Source organism: Anolis sagrei, chromosome 4, assembly GCF_037176765.1.
Source record: "Anolis sagrei isolate rAnoSag1 chromosome 4, rAnoSag1.mat, whole genome shotgun sequence".
NCBI lineage: Eukaryota > Metazoa > Chordata > Lepidosauria > Squamata > Dactyloidae > Anolis > Anolis sagrei.
This window is the reverse complement of record NC_090024.1, coordinates 84,546,981-84,565,756: the sequence shown is the minus strand read 5'-3', so window position 1 is coordinate 84,565,756 and position 18,776 is coordinate 84,546,981. Positions and strand designations below refer to the sequence as shown.

General features: G+C 38.7%; 1 protein-coding gene across 1 annotated transcript in view; it reads right to left on the bottom strand.

The window, feature by feature from the left end:
- The window catches only part of SLC35B3 (solute carrier family 35 member B3), a 29,607-nt gene extending 12,470 nt beyond the window's left edge, over window positions 1-17,137 (bottom strand). Inside the window, exons 1-5 of the mRNA XM_060774792.2 lie at window positions 17,069-17,137; window positions 7,691-7,944; window positions 6,464-6,585; window positions 5,060-5,214; window positions 2,211-2,318 (exon numbers count right to left, since the gene is read on the bottom strand). Of these exons, the coding sequence (XP_060630775.1) occupies window positions 2,211-2,318; window positions 5,060-5,214; window positions 6,464-6,585; window positions 7,691-7,891 (586 nt within the window). The 5' untranslated portion in view covers window positions 7,892-7,944; window positions 17,069-17,137. The remainder of the gene's footprint in view (window positions 1-2,210; window positions 2,319-5,059; window positions 5,215-6,463; window positions 6,586-7,690; window positions 7,945-17,068) is intronic.
- Window positions 17,138-18,776: the final 1,639 nt, after the last annotated feature.

Here is an 18,776-nt window from a genome sequence, read left to right as displayed (position 1 = left end):
TTCCTTTGAGATTAAGAGTGCAACTTGTCTAAAGTTTCTATGCATGACAAGGGATTTGAACCCTGGTTTTCCTAGTCCAATACTCAAACCACTACATCATATTTCATTCTTAGTTATTTAAATAAGTCTATTCCGTTGGTGGAAGGGTCTAGTTTGGGCTGTTAAAGGAGTTTAGAAGAGGTTGGACATCACTCCCTGCAGATAGTTTCATCTACGCTGTAGAAATAATGCAGTCTGATACCAAGACAACTGCCATGGCTCAGTGCTATGGAATTGCTGGAGTTGTAATTTAGTGAGCAACCAGAGTTCAAAGAAAACATAAGTGCCATCTAGTCCAACCCCATCCTGCAATACAGGAATGCAAGATTAAATCACTCCCAACAAATTGAATTCCTCTATTGAATGACTCTTATTCTCAGGAAATTCTTCCAAATGTTTAGTTGGAATCTCTTTCCCATGGAACATTTGCCTGTCCTGGTACCTAAGGAACTGCTTACTTGCTTGCAGTAAGTAAAAATCTGATAGTATCTTCATTACATATACTCCCCAAATGAAACTGTATTGTTCACCAAATAAATGTATATACATCAGTAATAACACATCCGAAAGAAAGGAATACATTCACAGAGGCCTGAAATATATAGATGTTGCTCTGCTACTCCCTGCTCCCAAAGTGTGGGATCTCCTGCTTCATTAAGTGTGCAGCGTGTAAAGGGCAGGAGTTCTACTGCTATTCAGGAAACCGTTCTGCTTTACAACACTCATATTCTTGCCCCTTTAACTCTCCAAACAGAAAATTGCATGCAAAAGTATATTCCAGTTCTGAATGCAAATGAATGTTTCATCATATAGGAAAAGGCTGTCTTTAAGGAAAACATTTTAAATTAAAAAAAAAATCCCAAGATAGAAATACACATTATTGTATGTTCAGTATATTCATTCAAATGTGAGAAAATATGTTTGTAGTAGCTTTCCCTCAGAGGTTTGGTTCCTGAACATGCGGTTTATTATCATGTTCATAACATAAGTAAAATTAATTGCAAAGAGAATTCAGACATATCTACATCTCCAACCTGCAGAGAGATTCACAACTTTGCTCTTCACAGCATTCATGTCAGTACATATTTTTCAAAGTACATGCCCCGTGAGTAACCTTCTCATGGGGCATGTACCTAAGAATACAATGTGTTACAAAAAACAGCCTTGTCAAGAAGCCTGCATTGTGTACACAGAGCAATGAGTCTTTCACATTCTCACTCCAGTACGCACACCTACCTGAAGGAAAGGCAAAAGTGGCATCTTTAAAAGTAAACAACTTATTTCAATATGGGCTGAAGCATGACTTTTTTCAATATCGGCACTCATGAGACCTTATATTGAAATATATTGGTTTGTTTTAAGTGTGCCACAAGACTTTTTCCTTTTTGGCCTGAAAAAGACACACACAGCCATCTCCTTGAAAAGTAACTAAAGGAGATACATCACAAATAAAATTTCTTCTCTGAAAACAAAATGGGATTTTTCCAAAAGCTTTCCATTAGGACATAGCTCACTATGACTACTGGCCTCCAGTTCTTGTTATTTTATTTATACTGGTATTTAATTATTTTAATGGGGTCTTAATCCTGGTCTACACACTGCAGGAATTTAAATCAAAAACCTTGTGGGAAGTTCTTTGCACACACTTCATGGACATCTTCTCTGTGCAATGTATTTCTTTGCAGTGACTTGTACTCCTCTCTTCAAATCCTTCAGGTCTTCATGAATGAATCGAGGATTACAATCCCAAAGCCTATGAATCTCTGATGAACTCAATGTAGCGTCACGTGGGCATTCTTCAATGCTTAGTAAGCAACTTGGGATTTGCTATGAAAAGGAACCACTATTTTATTCCTACTCTTGCAAATATTTAATTTCATTTTGTGTGCAAGATGTAATAAGCATTTTTACCTGCGAAAAGCTCTGATTTACATCTTTATTACTGCATACATAACTTTAAAAATCACTACAGCCTTACATTAATAGCATATAGTTATAAATATTTACCGAGAAGTTAGTTCAATTGGACTTACTCCCAGGTATGAATGCACAAGATTACTGGTTTCAGATCAGACAGATGGCTACTTTATCAATAGCTTTTCTCCCTGAAAGCAATATTAATTCATATACCAAGAATGATTTGTAAATGATGCTATAAACGTAAAATTTACCTGTAAAGTTGAAATTTGGTGCAATTGTGCTATCAGCTAAAGTAAACCATATTAAGCCCAAGCTCATACACATTGCGGCAGAAACATCTGCGATATTATAACGTTTTCCTGTGTTAAAAAAAGGAAAGAGAAAAGGATGGATAACCAGAGGTGATGCTGTTATTTCTTCTGTTTATTTGGTCTGAGAACATATCATATAAACACATTAAAAATATATATTTCCCCACCTTGCCCAGAGGCATAGGTCTAATTTATGTTGTATTTGTCTGAACCTTTATAAAATCACCCTTCTTCAATGTATAACAGAGCAGGTTTTTTTTTTGTGTCAGCAAATTGAGAAACTGCTTCTGGTGTGAGAGAATTGGACATCTGCAAGTACGTTGCTCAGGGGATACCCGGATGTTTTACCATCCTATGAGAGGCTTCTCTCATGTCCCCGCATGGGAAGCTGGAGTTGACAGATGGGAGCTCACCCCGCTCCCTGATTCAAACCGCCGACCTTTTGGTCAGCAATCCTGCCAGCACAAGGGTTTAACCCATTGTGCCACTGAGGGCTTCAACAGTGTAGTGAACAATAAGTGAACTTATTGTTCAACAATGTAGTGGACAGTTATAAAATATATCACAAAATGGTTAATACAATAAGAAGATATCAACAAAATGCTATATAAACCTTAAGACAACATTGCCAGATTAAAATTACTTGGCTTAAAAGAAATGTTTACAGCTGATGCCAAAAGGATTGTGTAATTAATGCCAAACTTTCACAAGAGGCTCCATAATTGAGGTGTCATAAAAACGCTGCTGCCCATAGTAGAATGCAATCTTTAGAATGTAGGTATAAGAAAAGGTGCTCATTTACATTTTACATCAATTATGTTATGTTATCAATGTTGTTGCTGCTTCCATGAAGTCTTTTTCTACATGAGATCTGCAAGGCAACTTATTTAAAAACTGGTGAAAGAGGAAGATGAGAAACTGGTATACGATGGTGAAATAAAAGATGTTACTAATATCAAACTGCAAAATCTTTTAGTGATTGTTTTCTTGGGGGTGGGGTGAAAAATATTTTAAATCCATGGATTGTTAAATCTGTGAATATGGAGGACTGACTGTACATACAACCCCGGGAACCCACAAGATTGGCATGAGAAGTAAAGTATATTATCTCTTTCTATATTATCTTCCTACTGCAAACACTTATTGAACTCATGTGGGGAAGCAGCAGTGCAGAAGCAATAACCATGCTACTAAGAGTGACATATCACCCAGCCCTCTGCACCAATAACTTGACATATGGCATTAAAGCATTTCTGCTAAAACTGAAACTTCATAACATCTTATTGTATAACACCATCTGCACATCATCTAAATTCTTGGGAACATAGGAGTTATGAATGTTGTAAGTGGCAGGCTTCATTGCACTTTCTGGCTGCTTTAAAAGTATTCCAAAGCAATAAGTCCAGAAGTCTTGAATTTTCAATTTAAATGGTAAAATGGATTTCAACCTTGAGATCACTTTCACACTGGAAATCAACTTCACTATCATTACATAATCTAGCTATGGCATTTTCATTGGTGGTTCAAATTCATTACATAAGTGCAGCTAAATTTCAAAAGCAAATCCAAGTGCTTTGGAAAGGAGTCAGTTTGGAAACCCTTTCTTTAGTTTTCTATATACTTAAAGTGAACAAAATAAGCAAAATTATCATTGTGGGCTATTCTCTAGTGAATCAAATAGAGAAAAAAATAGCCTTATAGATTTGATAAATGATTCAGAGTAACTATTTGCGGACACGCAAACGCCCTCAACTTATTTCCACCAGACTATCTTCCTTTGGTCTATAAACAAGTATAATGAATAGCACCTTTACTTCTGATTCAGGGAACAGGAGTAGAAAGCTCGATACTAAAGAAGGAATGTATTCTGAGATCACCAAAGTAGCAAAAGGAAAAAAGCGACTTTTTTCTCCAGCATAAATGCCTAGCTATTTCTGCTGAACTGGTGTTGATGTAAGTTAGTTACAGCAGAGGGAGATGTAAAACAATAGAGGTCAGAAGTTGCATGAATCTTAATTAGTACCCACACAATGGGTAATCTATAACAGATGTAAGTACAGGCAGTCCCTGAGTTACAAACATCCAACTTACATGTGACTCCTAGTTACAAACAGTAGTGAAACAACAGGAAGTGATATGAAATCTACCCCTAGGAAGGAAAATTCACTCCTGCAAGAGTTATCATGGGAAAAATGTGTATCCACTGAAGCTTTATCCCCAATCCTTGTTTCCACAACAATCCAAAATTTCCAAAATGTAATTGTCACAGGGATGGAAAATAAGGGGAAATCTTCTGAATAGCATCACAGATAGCAAAACGAATGTTACAGGGATGTTAGCCCTTCCCTATGCTATTTAAAACTAAAAAAATGTGCTGGAGTTACACTTACAAATGCTCCTGTTTTGACTTTCATACAAATTCAACTTCAGAACAAAGCTACCCGGGACTGCTTGTAATATGTTTTATAACAACAGCTTCAGATAGTTTTCATGTCACTGAATACATTTATCTTTGTAGCCATGAAGTTCTTTGACATTCTTCTTAATAGAACTGTGCAAAGATCACAAAACTTTCTTGGAGAATACATCTTGAGCACAAATACTTTCAGTGTCTCATTTGGAACATTTGATTTCGTATTATTTTGACTCAAATTCAGGAATTAATTCTCTTTTTGGTGCAACCAAAACTTCTACTTGGAGGTGTGGGGAGTGAGGTGAAAATAAACAAAAATAATTAAGATTTCTATTCTCTGAAATGAATAGCATTCAATAGCAAGAATAAGGCATACCTTGTATAAAGACTCCTCCTATCATAACTGGGATCAGTTTACAGCACTTGAAGATTACTTGTGTAGGATAATTCAGATATCCTAAGGAGGTATTTGATAAACCCATTGTCCCCACTGTTAGAAATGCTATTATCATGTAGGTTTTGCCTGGAATCCTGGAAAATATAAATGAAGTTCTGTATTGGGAGCAAATGGCAACACCAGAGAGGCTTTATGTTGTACTAAGCAAGGTCATAGCTAAAACTGGTGACTTTTGCTGAAATTCATAGAATTTATAAATATCATAACATCTGAATTGTACATTCTCAATCTAAACAGTCAACTACTGTAACACCATAAAAGGTGATGTTTTATTTTTACACCTATTTTGTAAGGTTTTAATTTTTCCAATTTAAAGAGGCAAAAAGTAAGACATAAATAGGAGCAGTCTTTTTCAGTATTCATCCTTTCACTCCACATAAATGTACTGAAAAGACAGAATGTGGTATACCATAGTCATCTCTCTGTTAAGATCAAAGAATATGTCCCAGCATCACACAATGGAATTACACAAAATTATTCAGTTTGAAAACGTTAATCTTAGTGAAGGTTCTAGATGTCTCTATGAATATGAATATAGAACCTCCATCTCCCGAATATCATATGTTAACCTTACACAACACTAGGCTGTTGTTAAAAAAACCCAAAAAACCCCCCTTGGATCTTAACAGCACAGTTTCTTTTCTGAATATAACTCTTTACACTGAACTGGTAGCATTCTTGCATTATTCAGGAGTTTCAAGGTCAGAGATCTATGAGCAAAGCGGTATACTTCCAAAGGTCTATTTCAGGTGTACAAGCTCTACACAGTTCGCTGTTTCCAGCCTTCATCAAATGTTAACTTTCTAACAAGCTAACTCTGTTTAAACGTGCTGAAAGTCTGAAACAGCTGGAGTGAAATTTGAATTAGATTATTCTGTTAAACCAAGCAAGATATAAGCCCTCAATTTAATCAAATAAGAAAAGCAAAGGCAATTTCTATAGAATGTTTTATGAATTCTAGGATTTCTGTCAATTGAGGCAGAGATCAGAAGGTATAGTTTATATATGAACCCCACACACAAAGGGTAGTAGAATCACAGCAACTCAGTAGTGGAATTGTAAAATTCTATTTTAGTATCATTTTTAAAATTTGACTCTCCATAAAATTAAATATTAACAACATATCCTAAGAATATGACAAAATTGTTAGAAAAAAATGTTTGATTAGAAGTGGTTTTTTTCAGATTTTTTTTCTTAATTCAATTTAGCAAGTTGTGCTTAGTTTTACTTTGGAAATATACACTCAGTAAAACTATGCATCAAAATGAAGTCAGCTTTAGCGCACTGTATTCTAAACATACACATTGGGAAAGAATCACATACCGTCTCCTTTTATCCTGAATAAGTTGTAGTTCTATGAGTCCAAAAACGGAATAAAATCCAAATTGCACTAATGTAAGATACCAGCCAAAGGGTTTAAAGCCTTCTACTGAAAATATGAGTTCCTGGAAAAAAAAAACATAAAATGTTATACTAAATGTATTTTTTACATGGCCACATTATTAAATATAAATTTGCTTTTTTAACATTCAATTCGCTGAATAACACTGGCTGGATCTACACTGCTATATAATCCAGATTACCAAAGAAAATAATCCAGATTATCTTCTTTGCTTTGAACTGGATTATATGAGTCTAAACTGTCATATAATTTAGTTCAAAGCAGATAATCTGGATTTTATATAGCAGTGTCGATCAGTAGCTGAATGAATATGCTCAATCCTTCTGTCAGGATTTTGTTTTAACTAATTCACTTGGTGAATGAAAGCCATTTTAGAGAAGGCAACTCTAACATTATTTAGAGCTGCTCTTTGACCTGAGGGGAGGGATCACACTGATAGAAACAGGGCCTCTTTTTAGCCCATCTCTTGTGGGGCAGTGCAGCTAAACCCAAAAGAAACTCTGCTTGATTAGATCTATTTGATCCGCATCCAGTGACAGGACACAGAGGTAAAAGGAGGTACTATTTGCTGCATCTCAGAATAAATGGCTCTGGTTCCATTAATTATTCTAATTCACTGCAGTATAAATATCTGACTTTACAATCTGTAAAGCTGCAAAATGTTGATAAATAGATAGAGAGCGAATATCATGTTTTTTCTCAACCATTTCTCTGGGGTATGCTACCATAATGGCATGGAGGGCCCTTCCACACAGCCATATTATCATATATCTGCTTTAAACGGGGTTATCTGAGTCCACACTGCCATATAATCCAGTTCAAAACAGATAATATGGCATTTTATATAACTGTGTGGAAGGGGTCGGAGACATTTCCCAAACATTGCTTTAGTTAGTTCCAACTAGAGTAGACCTATTCAATCAATTGTTGAATGGTGAGTGAACACATGTGGTGGAAATGCCCTACACTTCCTCTAGAAGTCATTTTGAAGCAAAATGGGGTTGCTGTTTTTGAGTCTTTTTTTTTTTACTTTGCCCAACCCTCCTTTATAGTTAGATTGATGCAAATAATGGACTTCTGGACCACAATCATCCTGAGTAACAGCAATTCTACAGAAGGAAGTATACAGAATGAGTTACAGCACTTACTTGCAGGTAGCCATAAATAAGATAAAACAGGAAGACTCCAGAAACACAGATAAAAAACTGAGTAGCCTTGTTAAATTTGCTGAGATTAATACCAAGGACGATTACATCATCTACTGATTTGATGTGTGGTGACATAACTTGAGATTTTGATGGTATGCTGATAGAAACATATTTCCGAGAGGAATTGAATTTCAGATCCATGATACTTAGTTTGCTGCATTCGGTTGCGATAAAGTGTTTTCTTAATTTGGAACCTGAAAAACACACATAGTTGGATCACAATTTATGTGATGGCAATATTCATTGAAAAATCTCAATAGCTTCCTGTATCAAATCAGGACATAAGAGTCTTACTTTTGAAAAGGAAATACATTCCCTTACTCATTAACTTGATCAACCAGCATGTCATACTTGTCACTATTGCTGCAGAAATAACTTGTTGAATTGTGTTGTTGTTGTTCATACGTTCAGTCGTCTCCGACTCTTCGTGACCTCATGGACCAGCCTACGCCAGAGCTCCCTGTCGGCCGTTACCACCCCCAGCTCCCTCAAGGTCAGTCCAGTCACTTCAAGGATGCCATCCATCCATCTTGCCCTTGGTTGGCCCCTCTTCCTTTTGCCTTCCACTTTCCCCAGCATAATTGTCTTCTCTAGGGTTTCCTGTCTCCTCATGATGTGGCCAAAGTACTTCAACTTTGTCTCTAGTATCTTTCCCTCCAGTGAGCAGTCGGGCTTTATTTCCTGGAGGATGGACTGGTTGGATCTTCTCGCAGTCCAAGGCACTCTCAGCACTTTCCTCCAGCACCACAGCTCAAAAGCATCGATCTTCCTTCGCTCAGCCTTCCCTAAGGTCCAGCTCTCACATCCGTAGGTTACTACAGGGAATACCATGGCTTTGACTAGGTGGATCTTTGTTGCCAGTCTGATGTCTCTACTCTTCACTATTTTATCGAGACTGGACATTGCTCTCCTCCCAAGAAGTAAGCGTCTTCTGATTTCCTGGCTACAGTCTGCATCTGCAGTAATCTTTGCACCTAGAAATACAAAGTCTGTCACGGCCTCCATGGTTTCTCCCTCTATTTTCCAGTCGTCAATCATTCTTGTTGCCATAATCTTGGTTTTTTTGACATTTAGCTGCAACCCGGCTTTTGCGCTTTCTTCTTTCACCTTGATTAGAAGGCTCCTCAGCTCCTCCTCGCTTTCGGCCATCAGAGTGGTGTCATCTGCATATCTGAGGTTATTAATGTTTCTTCCAGCAATTTTCACCCCAGCTTTGCATTCATCCAGCCCCGCACATCGCATGATGTGTTCTGCATACAAGTTAAAAAGGTTGGGTGGGAGTATGCAGCCTTGCCGTACGCCTTTCCCAATCTTGAACCAGTCTGTTGTTCCGTGGTCAGTTCTGACTGTTGCTACTTGGTCCTTGTACAGATTCCTCAGGAGAGAGACAAGGTGGCTTGGTATGCCCATCCCACCAAGAACTTGCCACAATTTATTATGATCCACACAGTCAAAGGCTTTAGAATAGTAAATGAAGCAGAAGTAGATGTTTTTCTGAAACTCCCTGCCTTTCTCCATTATCCAGCGGATATTGGCAATCTGGTCTCTCGTTCCTCTGCCTTTTCTAAACCCAGCTTGAACATCTGGCATCTCTCGCTCCATGTATTGCTGGAGTCTTCCTTGCAGGATCTTGAGCATTACCTTACTGGCATGAGAAATAAGGGCCACTGTATGGAAGTTTGAGCAGTCTTTCGCATTTCCCTTTTTTGGTATGGGGATATAAGTTGATTTTTTCCAGTCTGATGGCCATTCTTGTGTTTTCCATATTTGCTGGCAAATGGCATGCATCACCTTGACAGCATCATCTTTTAAGATTGTAAACAGTTCAGCTGGGATCCTGTCGTCTCCTGCTGCCTTGTTGTTAGCAATGCTTCTTAAGGCCCATTCAACCTCACTCCTCAGGATGTCTGGTTCTAATTCATTCACCACACCGTCATAACTATCCTCAATATTATTATCCTTCCTATACAGATCTTCTGTATAGTCTCGCCACCTTCTCTTGATCTCTTCAGCTTCTCTTAGGTCCCTGCCATCTTTGTTTCTTATCATACCAAATTTACCTCCAATGTTTCTAATTTTCTGGAAGAGGTCTCTTGTCCTTCCTATTCTGTTGTCTTCCTCCACTTCCATGCATTGCTTATTTAAAAATAGTTCCTTATCTCTTCTGGCTAACCTCTGGAATTGCTGAATTACTTACTGTTAATATAATATTGTACTGCTACTGAAAATACAGCAAAATGCTTTCTGGTCCTCCCACCCTTTTCTGATGGTCATAATTTCAGTGAACTTTTGCACGCCCTCCGCTCATTCACGTGAGCATAGAATAGCTGAACATGCAGCTGCCATATGCACTGCACACAGATGCTTTGTGAGAGCAAGCAGAATCGGTGACTCATGAAACCCCTTTGTCTTCTCCATCTCCAAAATTATTCTAAAACCCATGCCCAAATCTTTCTTAGGCATGGATACAAGCAGCCCCATGTCCTCTAAACCCACTTTGGCGGTTACATTAATTTAGCCAGCCTATGTGTGCACCCTAAGCAAATGAAATCTACACAGTTGTTGTTATTGTTTGTTATTTATACTACACCTTCTCTCTTATTTTACTATAAGCAGCTTATAGTAAAATAAAATGGAATACAATTTTAAGATAGGGACCACATGACAAGGAAACACTCTCCAACAATAGTTCCAGAGGGTTACAAATTAGCTTTTGGTCAAATTTAGATTTGGTTTAGTTATCTGGGGTGCTGATTTAGAAAATTGCATTGGGCAGACCACATCAGCTCTAGTTTCTGATACAGAACATATGCCATCCAGTAGTCGCCATCTGCTTGCCTACAGACCACAGATTGGGTACCACTGCTGCAGACTGTCCCAGTTAGCAAACTGCATGTAGATCTTTGGATCAGTTGGAAGTTTTCTGCACAGTAATCCAAACGGAATGTGACCAAGGCATGTACCACCGTGGCCAGATCTAGACCCTAAGGAATGAACACAGTTGGTACACAAGTTTTAATTGTGCACCATTTTGTACTTCCAAAGTCCTAATAGCACAACATGGGCCATAGTTCCTGACAAATATTATATAACCCCCCCCCCCCCCAATCAGTACATCATATTGGACAATTAGATTCAGCAGAATTACAAAATGGACAAAAGAGAAATAATTTCCCAAATGTATTAACTAAATTTCAAGCAATACAACTTTTTAAAATAATTGGCCTTGAAACCAGAGGACTGCTTTAGAAAGCTTTTATCTTAGTTTGGCATTTTCCTATAAGCATCCTACAACTATATGGAGATCAGTAAAGAAAATGTTCTTTTAAAACAAGTTATATATTTGCTTACACCAATTAGTCTCCTACAGTTACTTGAAATGACAACTCAAATGAATCCAGAGCAGCTGGCTATAGGGATGTTATTTGCTTTGTCTTAGTGTGGAAATCCTAGTGTTTGAAAACAAAACTACATGCAGAATATAAAATAAGAATTTAAATATGGTTGTATTATATCTATCTTGGTAATATCTAAGCTGCATGACTGATTTATAAAATCAAATCAGAAATACACAAATAGGATATACAGTATTATGAAAGAAATGAAGTGTTTATTTAACAGAATGCTTAAATGGACATGCCAATCATAGATGCTTAACATAGTAATTGCTAAACAACTCTGAAGGCACATTTTCCCACTCACAGCTTCAGGCTAAATATAGTACTCAAGTAGGACTCTCTATAACTTCAGATCAGCAGATTATTTAGATAGTAGTTAGTAATTAATTTTGATTTGTTTGGTTGTTTTTCTGGCTGTACCAGTTTATGTAGTTTGGTGTTATTTACAACATCCTCTGCTTACTGAGTTTTGTTTAATTTCCGATAGTGTTTCCCTCCAATAAAGTGGGTCTTGCAGTTTAGCATGTATAGCTATCAACAAGGTAAGGTGGTTTTGGCATCACAAGAGAGGAAAATTCAAATAGGGCTTTGCAAAAAGCTAACACTGTACCAGCAACACAAACAAAAGACTAGCACTGTTGTACACAGGCTGATATGAAATGACAGCTTTCCCCATTTTATTTTCAAAACATTTATCTAGCAAGTACACCAGCTCGCAAAAAACAAAAAGCAAAAACAAATCAAGTAATTGGATTTATTTTATTTGTAAAATCGATATTGTAAAGTAAGATCTGCCATACAACACCCTGCCAAGAGTGACTAAAAACTTCTTAGAAATTAGCAGACCTCTTAATATCTTCTCAAGATTAATTTTTGATAATCTTTGTTTTTTACAAACATGAATATACTGTAGAAGCCCAGCTTGTAACTGATAAAATTTACAGGGCATGTTCCCAAATTGGGCATGCAGGAATTAATGTTGTAGTCCCCCAGACACAATTTCCATGAGATCTAGTCAATGCAGCCTATGGTGAGAGATTAACGGTGTTGCAGTCAAACAACATCTGGAAGGACAAACATCGCCTGCCCCTGCTCTACAGGATTTGTGAAATCCCGATTTGTCATCTTGGATACAAGATTTCAAGTCTTCAAGTCATATCTGATAGAAGTATCAAGAAGCTCTACTTGATTCTTGCATATAGTTCTCTCTCGATCAACATTGTTAAAATACTGACATAGTTAAAATAGACAACATCATAAAACAATATAACACAACAACATAACAGAGTGTAAAAACAACCATCGAGCAACAAGCAATGGCCTGAAAGAGTAAGTAGTTTCTGGGTTCAGGTGGCGGGCTGGTGCATATCAGTTGTGAGGACAGGGCTAGTGGATAAATTGCAAAAGAATTAGGTATAGGGCAATATGACAGTGTGCATATTCATGGCAGTAACTGCCATTGTAGATGCCAAAGCCATCATTGGGACATTTTAAGCCAAGAGAAACCCCTCTAGAAAAACTGGGCTTTGGCAACGGTTACTGCTAGCCCAGAAATCCAAGAGTTGCCTTTCAACCTCTGCATAATTTATCCAGTGAACAGCTCTCCATCTATCAGCACCACATAAGGGGCATGTGGCCCATCCATGAGCACTCACTTCAATTCTGCTTCCTCCTCCACTACATGATGCCGGTGTCTCCATTCAGGGACAACTGACAACCTATTTGATGGGTAGCATTCAGGAGGCTGACACAGGTAGATGTCCTGTTCAAGGGAATGTAGATTTTCCTCTCAATAGAGTTGCACCAGCCCGAGTCTGCTGCCACGGTACAAAGGAGCAATCCTATTAGGAGCTGCCCAGCAGTGCCCTTTGCATCTTCTCCTTCACTGCTGCCATCTTTCTCCAATGAAAGTATTAATGCAAGCCTGGGTCCAACCAAGTGTTAATGGTTCAGACAGGCTATAGAGAAATTATCATCAACCACATCTAAGTTTTCATGCTAAATGCATTTACAAACATGCGAAGATTCAGAATTGAAGAATCCTTAAAACCAATGATTAATCTATTTTGATTTATTATCTATAAATTGATACTGACTTTTAGCAAGATTTTTCCAGTGCATATTTTTAAAGCATTTAAGTGTACTATATTGGAGCTACAGTCCTAAACATGTCCTAATCCTAACCCTAACTTTAAAAGAACTCTAAGGATTTTACTCAAGAACAGCTAGGACTGGACTGCAAGTAATCTTGAAGATATATCGTGTTTAGGGATGTGTATGTGTCTGTGAACATATGTAGGTATGTATGGGAGTAGAATACAGGCAGTCCCCATGTTACGAACAAGACAGGTTTTGGAGGTGTGTTCTTAAGCTGAATTTGTTTGTAAGTCGGAACAGGTATAATTTTTAAAATGTAACTCCAGCCAATATATATGCACTTTGGATAGCATGGGGGAAGGGTTAACACCTCTGTGGTGTTTATTTTGCAGTCTGTGCCCCTGTTCAGAAGAGTTCATCTTACTTTCTGTCCCTGGGATAATTGGATTTTGGAAAAAAATGGCTTGTTGTGGAAAAAGGATACGTGATAAAGCTTCAATGGAGATACCTTTGCCTCATTTCCTGTTGCTCACCCCCATTCTCAATGTTTGTAAGTCAGATGTTTTTAACTCAGGGAATGCATGCATCCTGCTCACCTATGAACAAGGTTAGCAGGATGAACACCTATGAATTCCATCCATACAGGGAAACCCAGCCTTTTATATTATATTTCATGCATTTAAATCAGGGATCCTCAAACCTTTTAAATAGAGGGCCAGGTCACAGTCCCACAAACTGTTGGAGGGCCAGATTATTATTTTTTAATTTAATAATAATAATAATAATAATAATAATAATATCTGCAGCATGGGCCAGATTATAATTTGAAAAAACACACACCCATAAATGAATTCCTATGCACACTGCACATATCTTGTTTGTAGTGCAAAATACACTTAAAACCAATACAATAAGTAAAATGAAGAACAATTTATCAAATATAAACTTGTTAGTATTTCAATGGGAAGTGTGGGCCTGCTTTTGGCTAATGAGATAGGATTGTTGTTGTTGTTGTTGTGTGCTTTCAAGTCGTTTCAGACTTAGGTTGACTCTGAGCGAGGGCTGAATAAATGACCTTGGAGGGCTGTATTTGGCCCCCGGGCCTTAGTTTGAGGACCCCTGATTTAAATATTCTATTCCCAAAACCATCATTGAATTTGTTTAATACACAGAGACACAACTCATTTTCCTTATATTACAGGAATGTCTCATCATGGGGCAATTGTTTTGGGTTGGAGTAAAATGACTCTAGGAAAGTCCATCAGACCTCCTTGCTTTTAATAGTCGTGTGACAGAAATTTAAAGTGTGAACAAATCAAACTATAATTAAAAGTGTTTATCTGAACATTTGTTGATTAGAATAGATTGCCTGCTTCACAATCACTGTTTCAAGTATTGCCAATTACTGCTTTTTAGATTTACAATTATGTTTACATCACCTATAAGAGTAAAACATGACAGCCGGCATGGCAAAGCTGGACTAGGTCTCTGGGTTCAAATGCTTGCTCTGCCATGGAAATCCATTGGGTGGCTTTGGGTAGACCACATTCTCTCAGCTTCAGAGGAAGGCAATGGCAAACCTTATCTGAAGACATCTTGCCATGAAAAGGGTTACTAAATGACTTGAAGGCACACAAAATTAAGGGACAGTACCATTGCATAGGGATGTCATTTTAGAATGACGACACAGAAGACTATAACCCACTGAGACAGTATCTATAAACCAGTATCTATAAACCAGCTGTGAAATTCTGAAATATGAAATGTCTGATCAGAGATGGGGAACCTCCAGTCCTTCAGATAATGCTGAATTAAAAATCCCATTATAGCCAACCATCAGCCATGCCTTAATACTCCTCCACACAAAGAAGCCCTAAACCATCAGTTTCAGGAGTGACCTATAACCCTATTCTCATTTTTTAAAAACAACTGCAAAGTTAATTTCCAATCCCAGTGTCAATGGTTTGAGATCTTGATAATGAGAAAGCATCATTAGGCATATCTTAAATGTTTTGAGTTTTTTTTTTAAAAAAAGACCAGAATTACTATATAGCAGTAATGGGCAAACTTGGGCCCTCCTGGTGTTTTGGACTTCAACTCCCACAATTCCTAACAGCTGGAATCGTGACAGTTGAAGTCCAAAACACCTGGAGGGCCCAAGTTTGCCCAAGCCTGCTATATATACTCTCAGTATCTCAAACAAATCTTTCCTATCATTTCAAAAACGCATACTTATGGCCTACAGCTAAAAGAAAGGAGAGGATCTGTTTATTTAAGGGGTTATAATATGGGGTGGGGTGTGAAGAGTGTGAAGTTTGCAATGCTGCTCTAAAAATATCTCAGTGCAAACCTTCAATCACCTGTCAACTTTAATTGATAGTTATTTAATAATAATAATGTTTCAGTTGTTACCAACCTCTCCTCACAGCTTGATGGAGCGGGGAAAACACTTTTAAAATACATAGATAAAAAGGGTCTATATAGAACCACGTATATTAAATAAAACATAGAACAAATATTAACACACCAACGCTAAGAAAATGTAAATTCAGAATCCAAAGCTTAAAACGGACTGGGAAGATTCATAGGAGTAGGTTCTAGTGGGTTTTTTTCGGGCTATATGGCCATGTTCTACAGGCATTTTCTCCTGACGTTTCACCTGCATCTATGGCAAGCATCCTCAGAGGTATTGAGGTCTGTTGGAACTAGGAAAATGGGTTTATATATCTGTGGAATGGCTGGGGTGGGGCAAAGAGCTCTTCTCTGCTGGAGATAGGTGTGAATGTTTCAACTGACCACCTTCATTAGCATTTGAAGGCCTGGCTGAGCCTGGGGGAATCTTTTGTGGTTTGTTCTTAGTCTTGCAGCTCTTCTGATGTCTGAGGTGGAGTATCCATTGGCCTGTAGAGCTCAGTTTAGATGAAGATCCAGAAGTCAGCCATAGCAGAACACCTGATGAACCAGCCTGGACACAGCATATTATTTGAGAACACAGAAATGCTGGACCACTATCACAACCACCATGTCAGGCTACACAGAGAAGCCATTGAAATCCACAAACATGTGGACAATTTCAACAGAAAGGAGGAGACCATGAAAATGAACAAAATCTGGCTACCAGTATTAAAAAACTCTAAAATTACAACAGCAAAACAGCAGAGAGGAAACAACCAGGCACATCTTAACACCTCTCGACAGGGGATTTTCCCAGGCTCAGCCAGGCCTTCAAATGATAATGAAGGTGGTCAGCTGAAACATTCACACCTAGCTCCAGCAGAGAAGAGCTCTTTGCCCCACCCCAGCCATTCCACAGATATATAAACCCATTTTCCTAATTCCAACAGACCTCACTACCTCTGAGGATGCTTGCCATAGATGCAGGCGAAACGTCAGGAGAAAATGCCTCTAGAACATGGCCATATTGCCCGAAAAACCCCACAAGAACCTAGTGATTCCAGCCATGAAATCCTTCGACAATACATTATTCATAGGAGTTTTTGCCCTTTTCTCCCTGTGAAAGGTGCCCCTCTACATCATCTGTTATTGATTAGTAGTGGTGTCCCATCCAAGAACTAACCAGGGCCGACCCTGCTTAGCTTCCAAGAGCAGACAGCCCCTCTAGGCAGGAAAGGGAAGAGAAAGGAGGGGAGTCAATGGGGAATGAAAAGGGGAGGGGTGAGCGAAGAGGGAAGTAGCTGCTCCAATAGGGAAGGAAGCCCCCTCTTCAGTTAAGGCCCCAAAGGAGGAAGAGGCGGCTGGGCAAGGAAAGCAGCCCTCCCAGGACCCTCCCTCGCCCAAAAAGGGATGGAGGGCTTGCCAGTACCTGGCTCTGAAGAGGCGGAGAGGGAGAGGGAGAGGGAGTGACGAGGAAAGGCGAGGAAGGCCGGCCGGTTCTTGTCGCTCTATCGCCGCCGCTTCACTGCAAGCGCCCAAAATGGCGGCGGCGAACCCAGAGCGCATCGAACTGCCTTCGACAGCGGAGGCGACGTCATCTATGACCTCGGTGCTCTATTAACGTTGCCTGGGCGGCGAACTTGACTCTCTGAGCTGGCCTTTCCTGGCTGTCAGTCTCCGAGCGAAACCCCACCCCCTTCAGCTACGTCACTTCTTAGAACTCAATTGAAAGTGCCCTCGCTGCTCTCGGTAGCATTGATTGGCTCAGAGGCCATGGAAAGAGCATCGTAGCCTTACAGAAAACACACCTGGGACTTGGATCCATTACACTATGTATCAAAATGTGATTTTTTTTCTTCCTGTTCCTGGTTTGAAAGTGTTGTTTCCTGTTTAATTGTGCGGTATTTACTTTGAAAATTATACTCCAGATAGTTTTTGCGCCTGCCACAAACTATGTTGAATTGGTTGAGACTGGATGAGAAATTAATTGAAAAACTATCGCAGATGTTTTGCAAAAGCAGTAAACCTTTCCCATGTTTTTATGATAGAAACAATTAGGAAATGACATATATAGCCCAGGAACAAAAACTTTTACAAAGGGCTTTTCCAGACAGGCCTTAATATAATATCTATATAAATAAAAATGTAATGTTCGTTTGTGGGATTAACATAACTCAAAAACCACTGGGAGAATTGACACCAAATTTGGACACAATACACCTATCAGACCATCACTCATTAAAGCACTGAAAAAAATCAGCAGAAGAGATCTAAAAAACCAATAATAATAAAAAAACATTACAATGCATGCACAAAACCACATATATACACATATATGCAAATATATACACACACATATATACACATATATATACACACACAAAACACAAAATACACAGACTGAGCCACAGCAACGCGTGGCAGGGGATGGCTAGTAATGTAATATAATATATTGTATATACATATAATATTTATAATATAATGTAATACAATATAATACTACTAATAATGTGATATTATATTTTATGTAATATTACTAATACTATTACAATATAATGGTATAGTACAATATGGTAGTATATAATACTGATATTGTACTATGCTAATAATATATTGTGTGTGTGTGTGTGTGTGTGTATATATATGTCTTGTAAGCCGCTCTGAGTCCCCTTCGGGGTGAGAAGACCGGCATATAAATGTCATAAATAAATAAATATCCCAGGATCTGGAGCCCCCAGTGGTCCAGTGGGTTAAAGCCCTGTGCTGGCAGGACTGAAGACCAACAGGTCGCAGGTTCAAATCCGGGGAGAGCGCGGATGAGCTCCAGCTCCTTATGCAGGGACATGAGAGAAGACTCCCACAAGAATGGTAAAACATCAAAAATATCCAGGCGTCCCCTGGGCAACGTCCTTGCAGACGGCCAATTCTCTCACACTAGAAGCAACTTGCAGTTTCTCAAGTCCCTCCTGACACTACAAAAAACCCCCAAAACCCCCAGGATCTTATCCCAGAAGCCCCCAGTGTCACAGTGGGTTGTACCCTTGTGCTGGCAGGACTGCTGATCGATAGGTCAGCTGTTCGAATCCGGGAAGAGAACGTTGAGCTCCCTCTGTCAGCTCCAGCTCCTCATGCGGGGA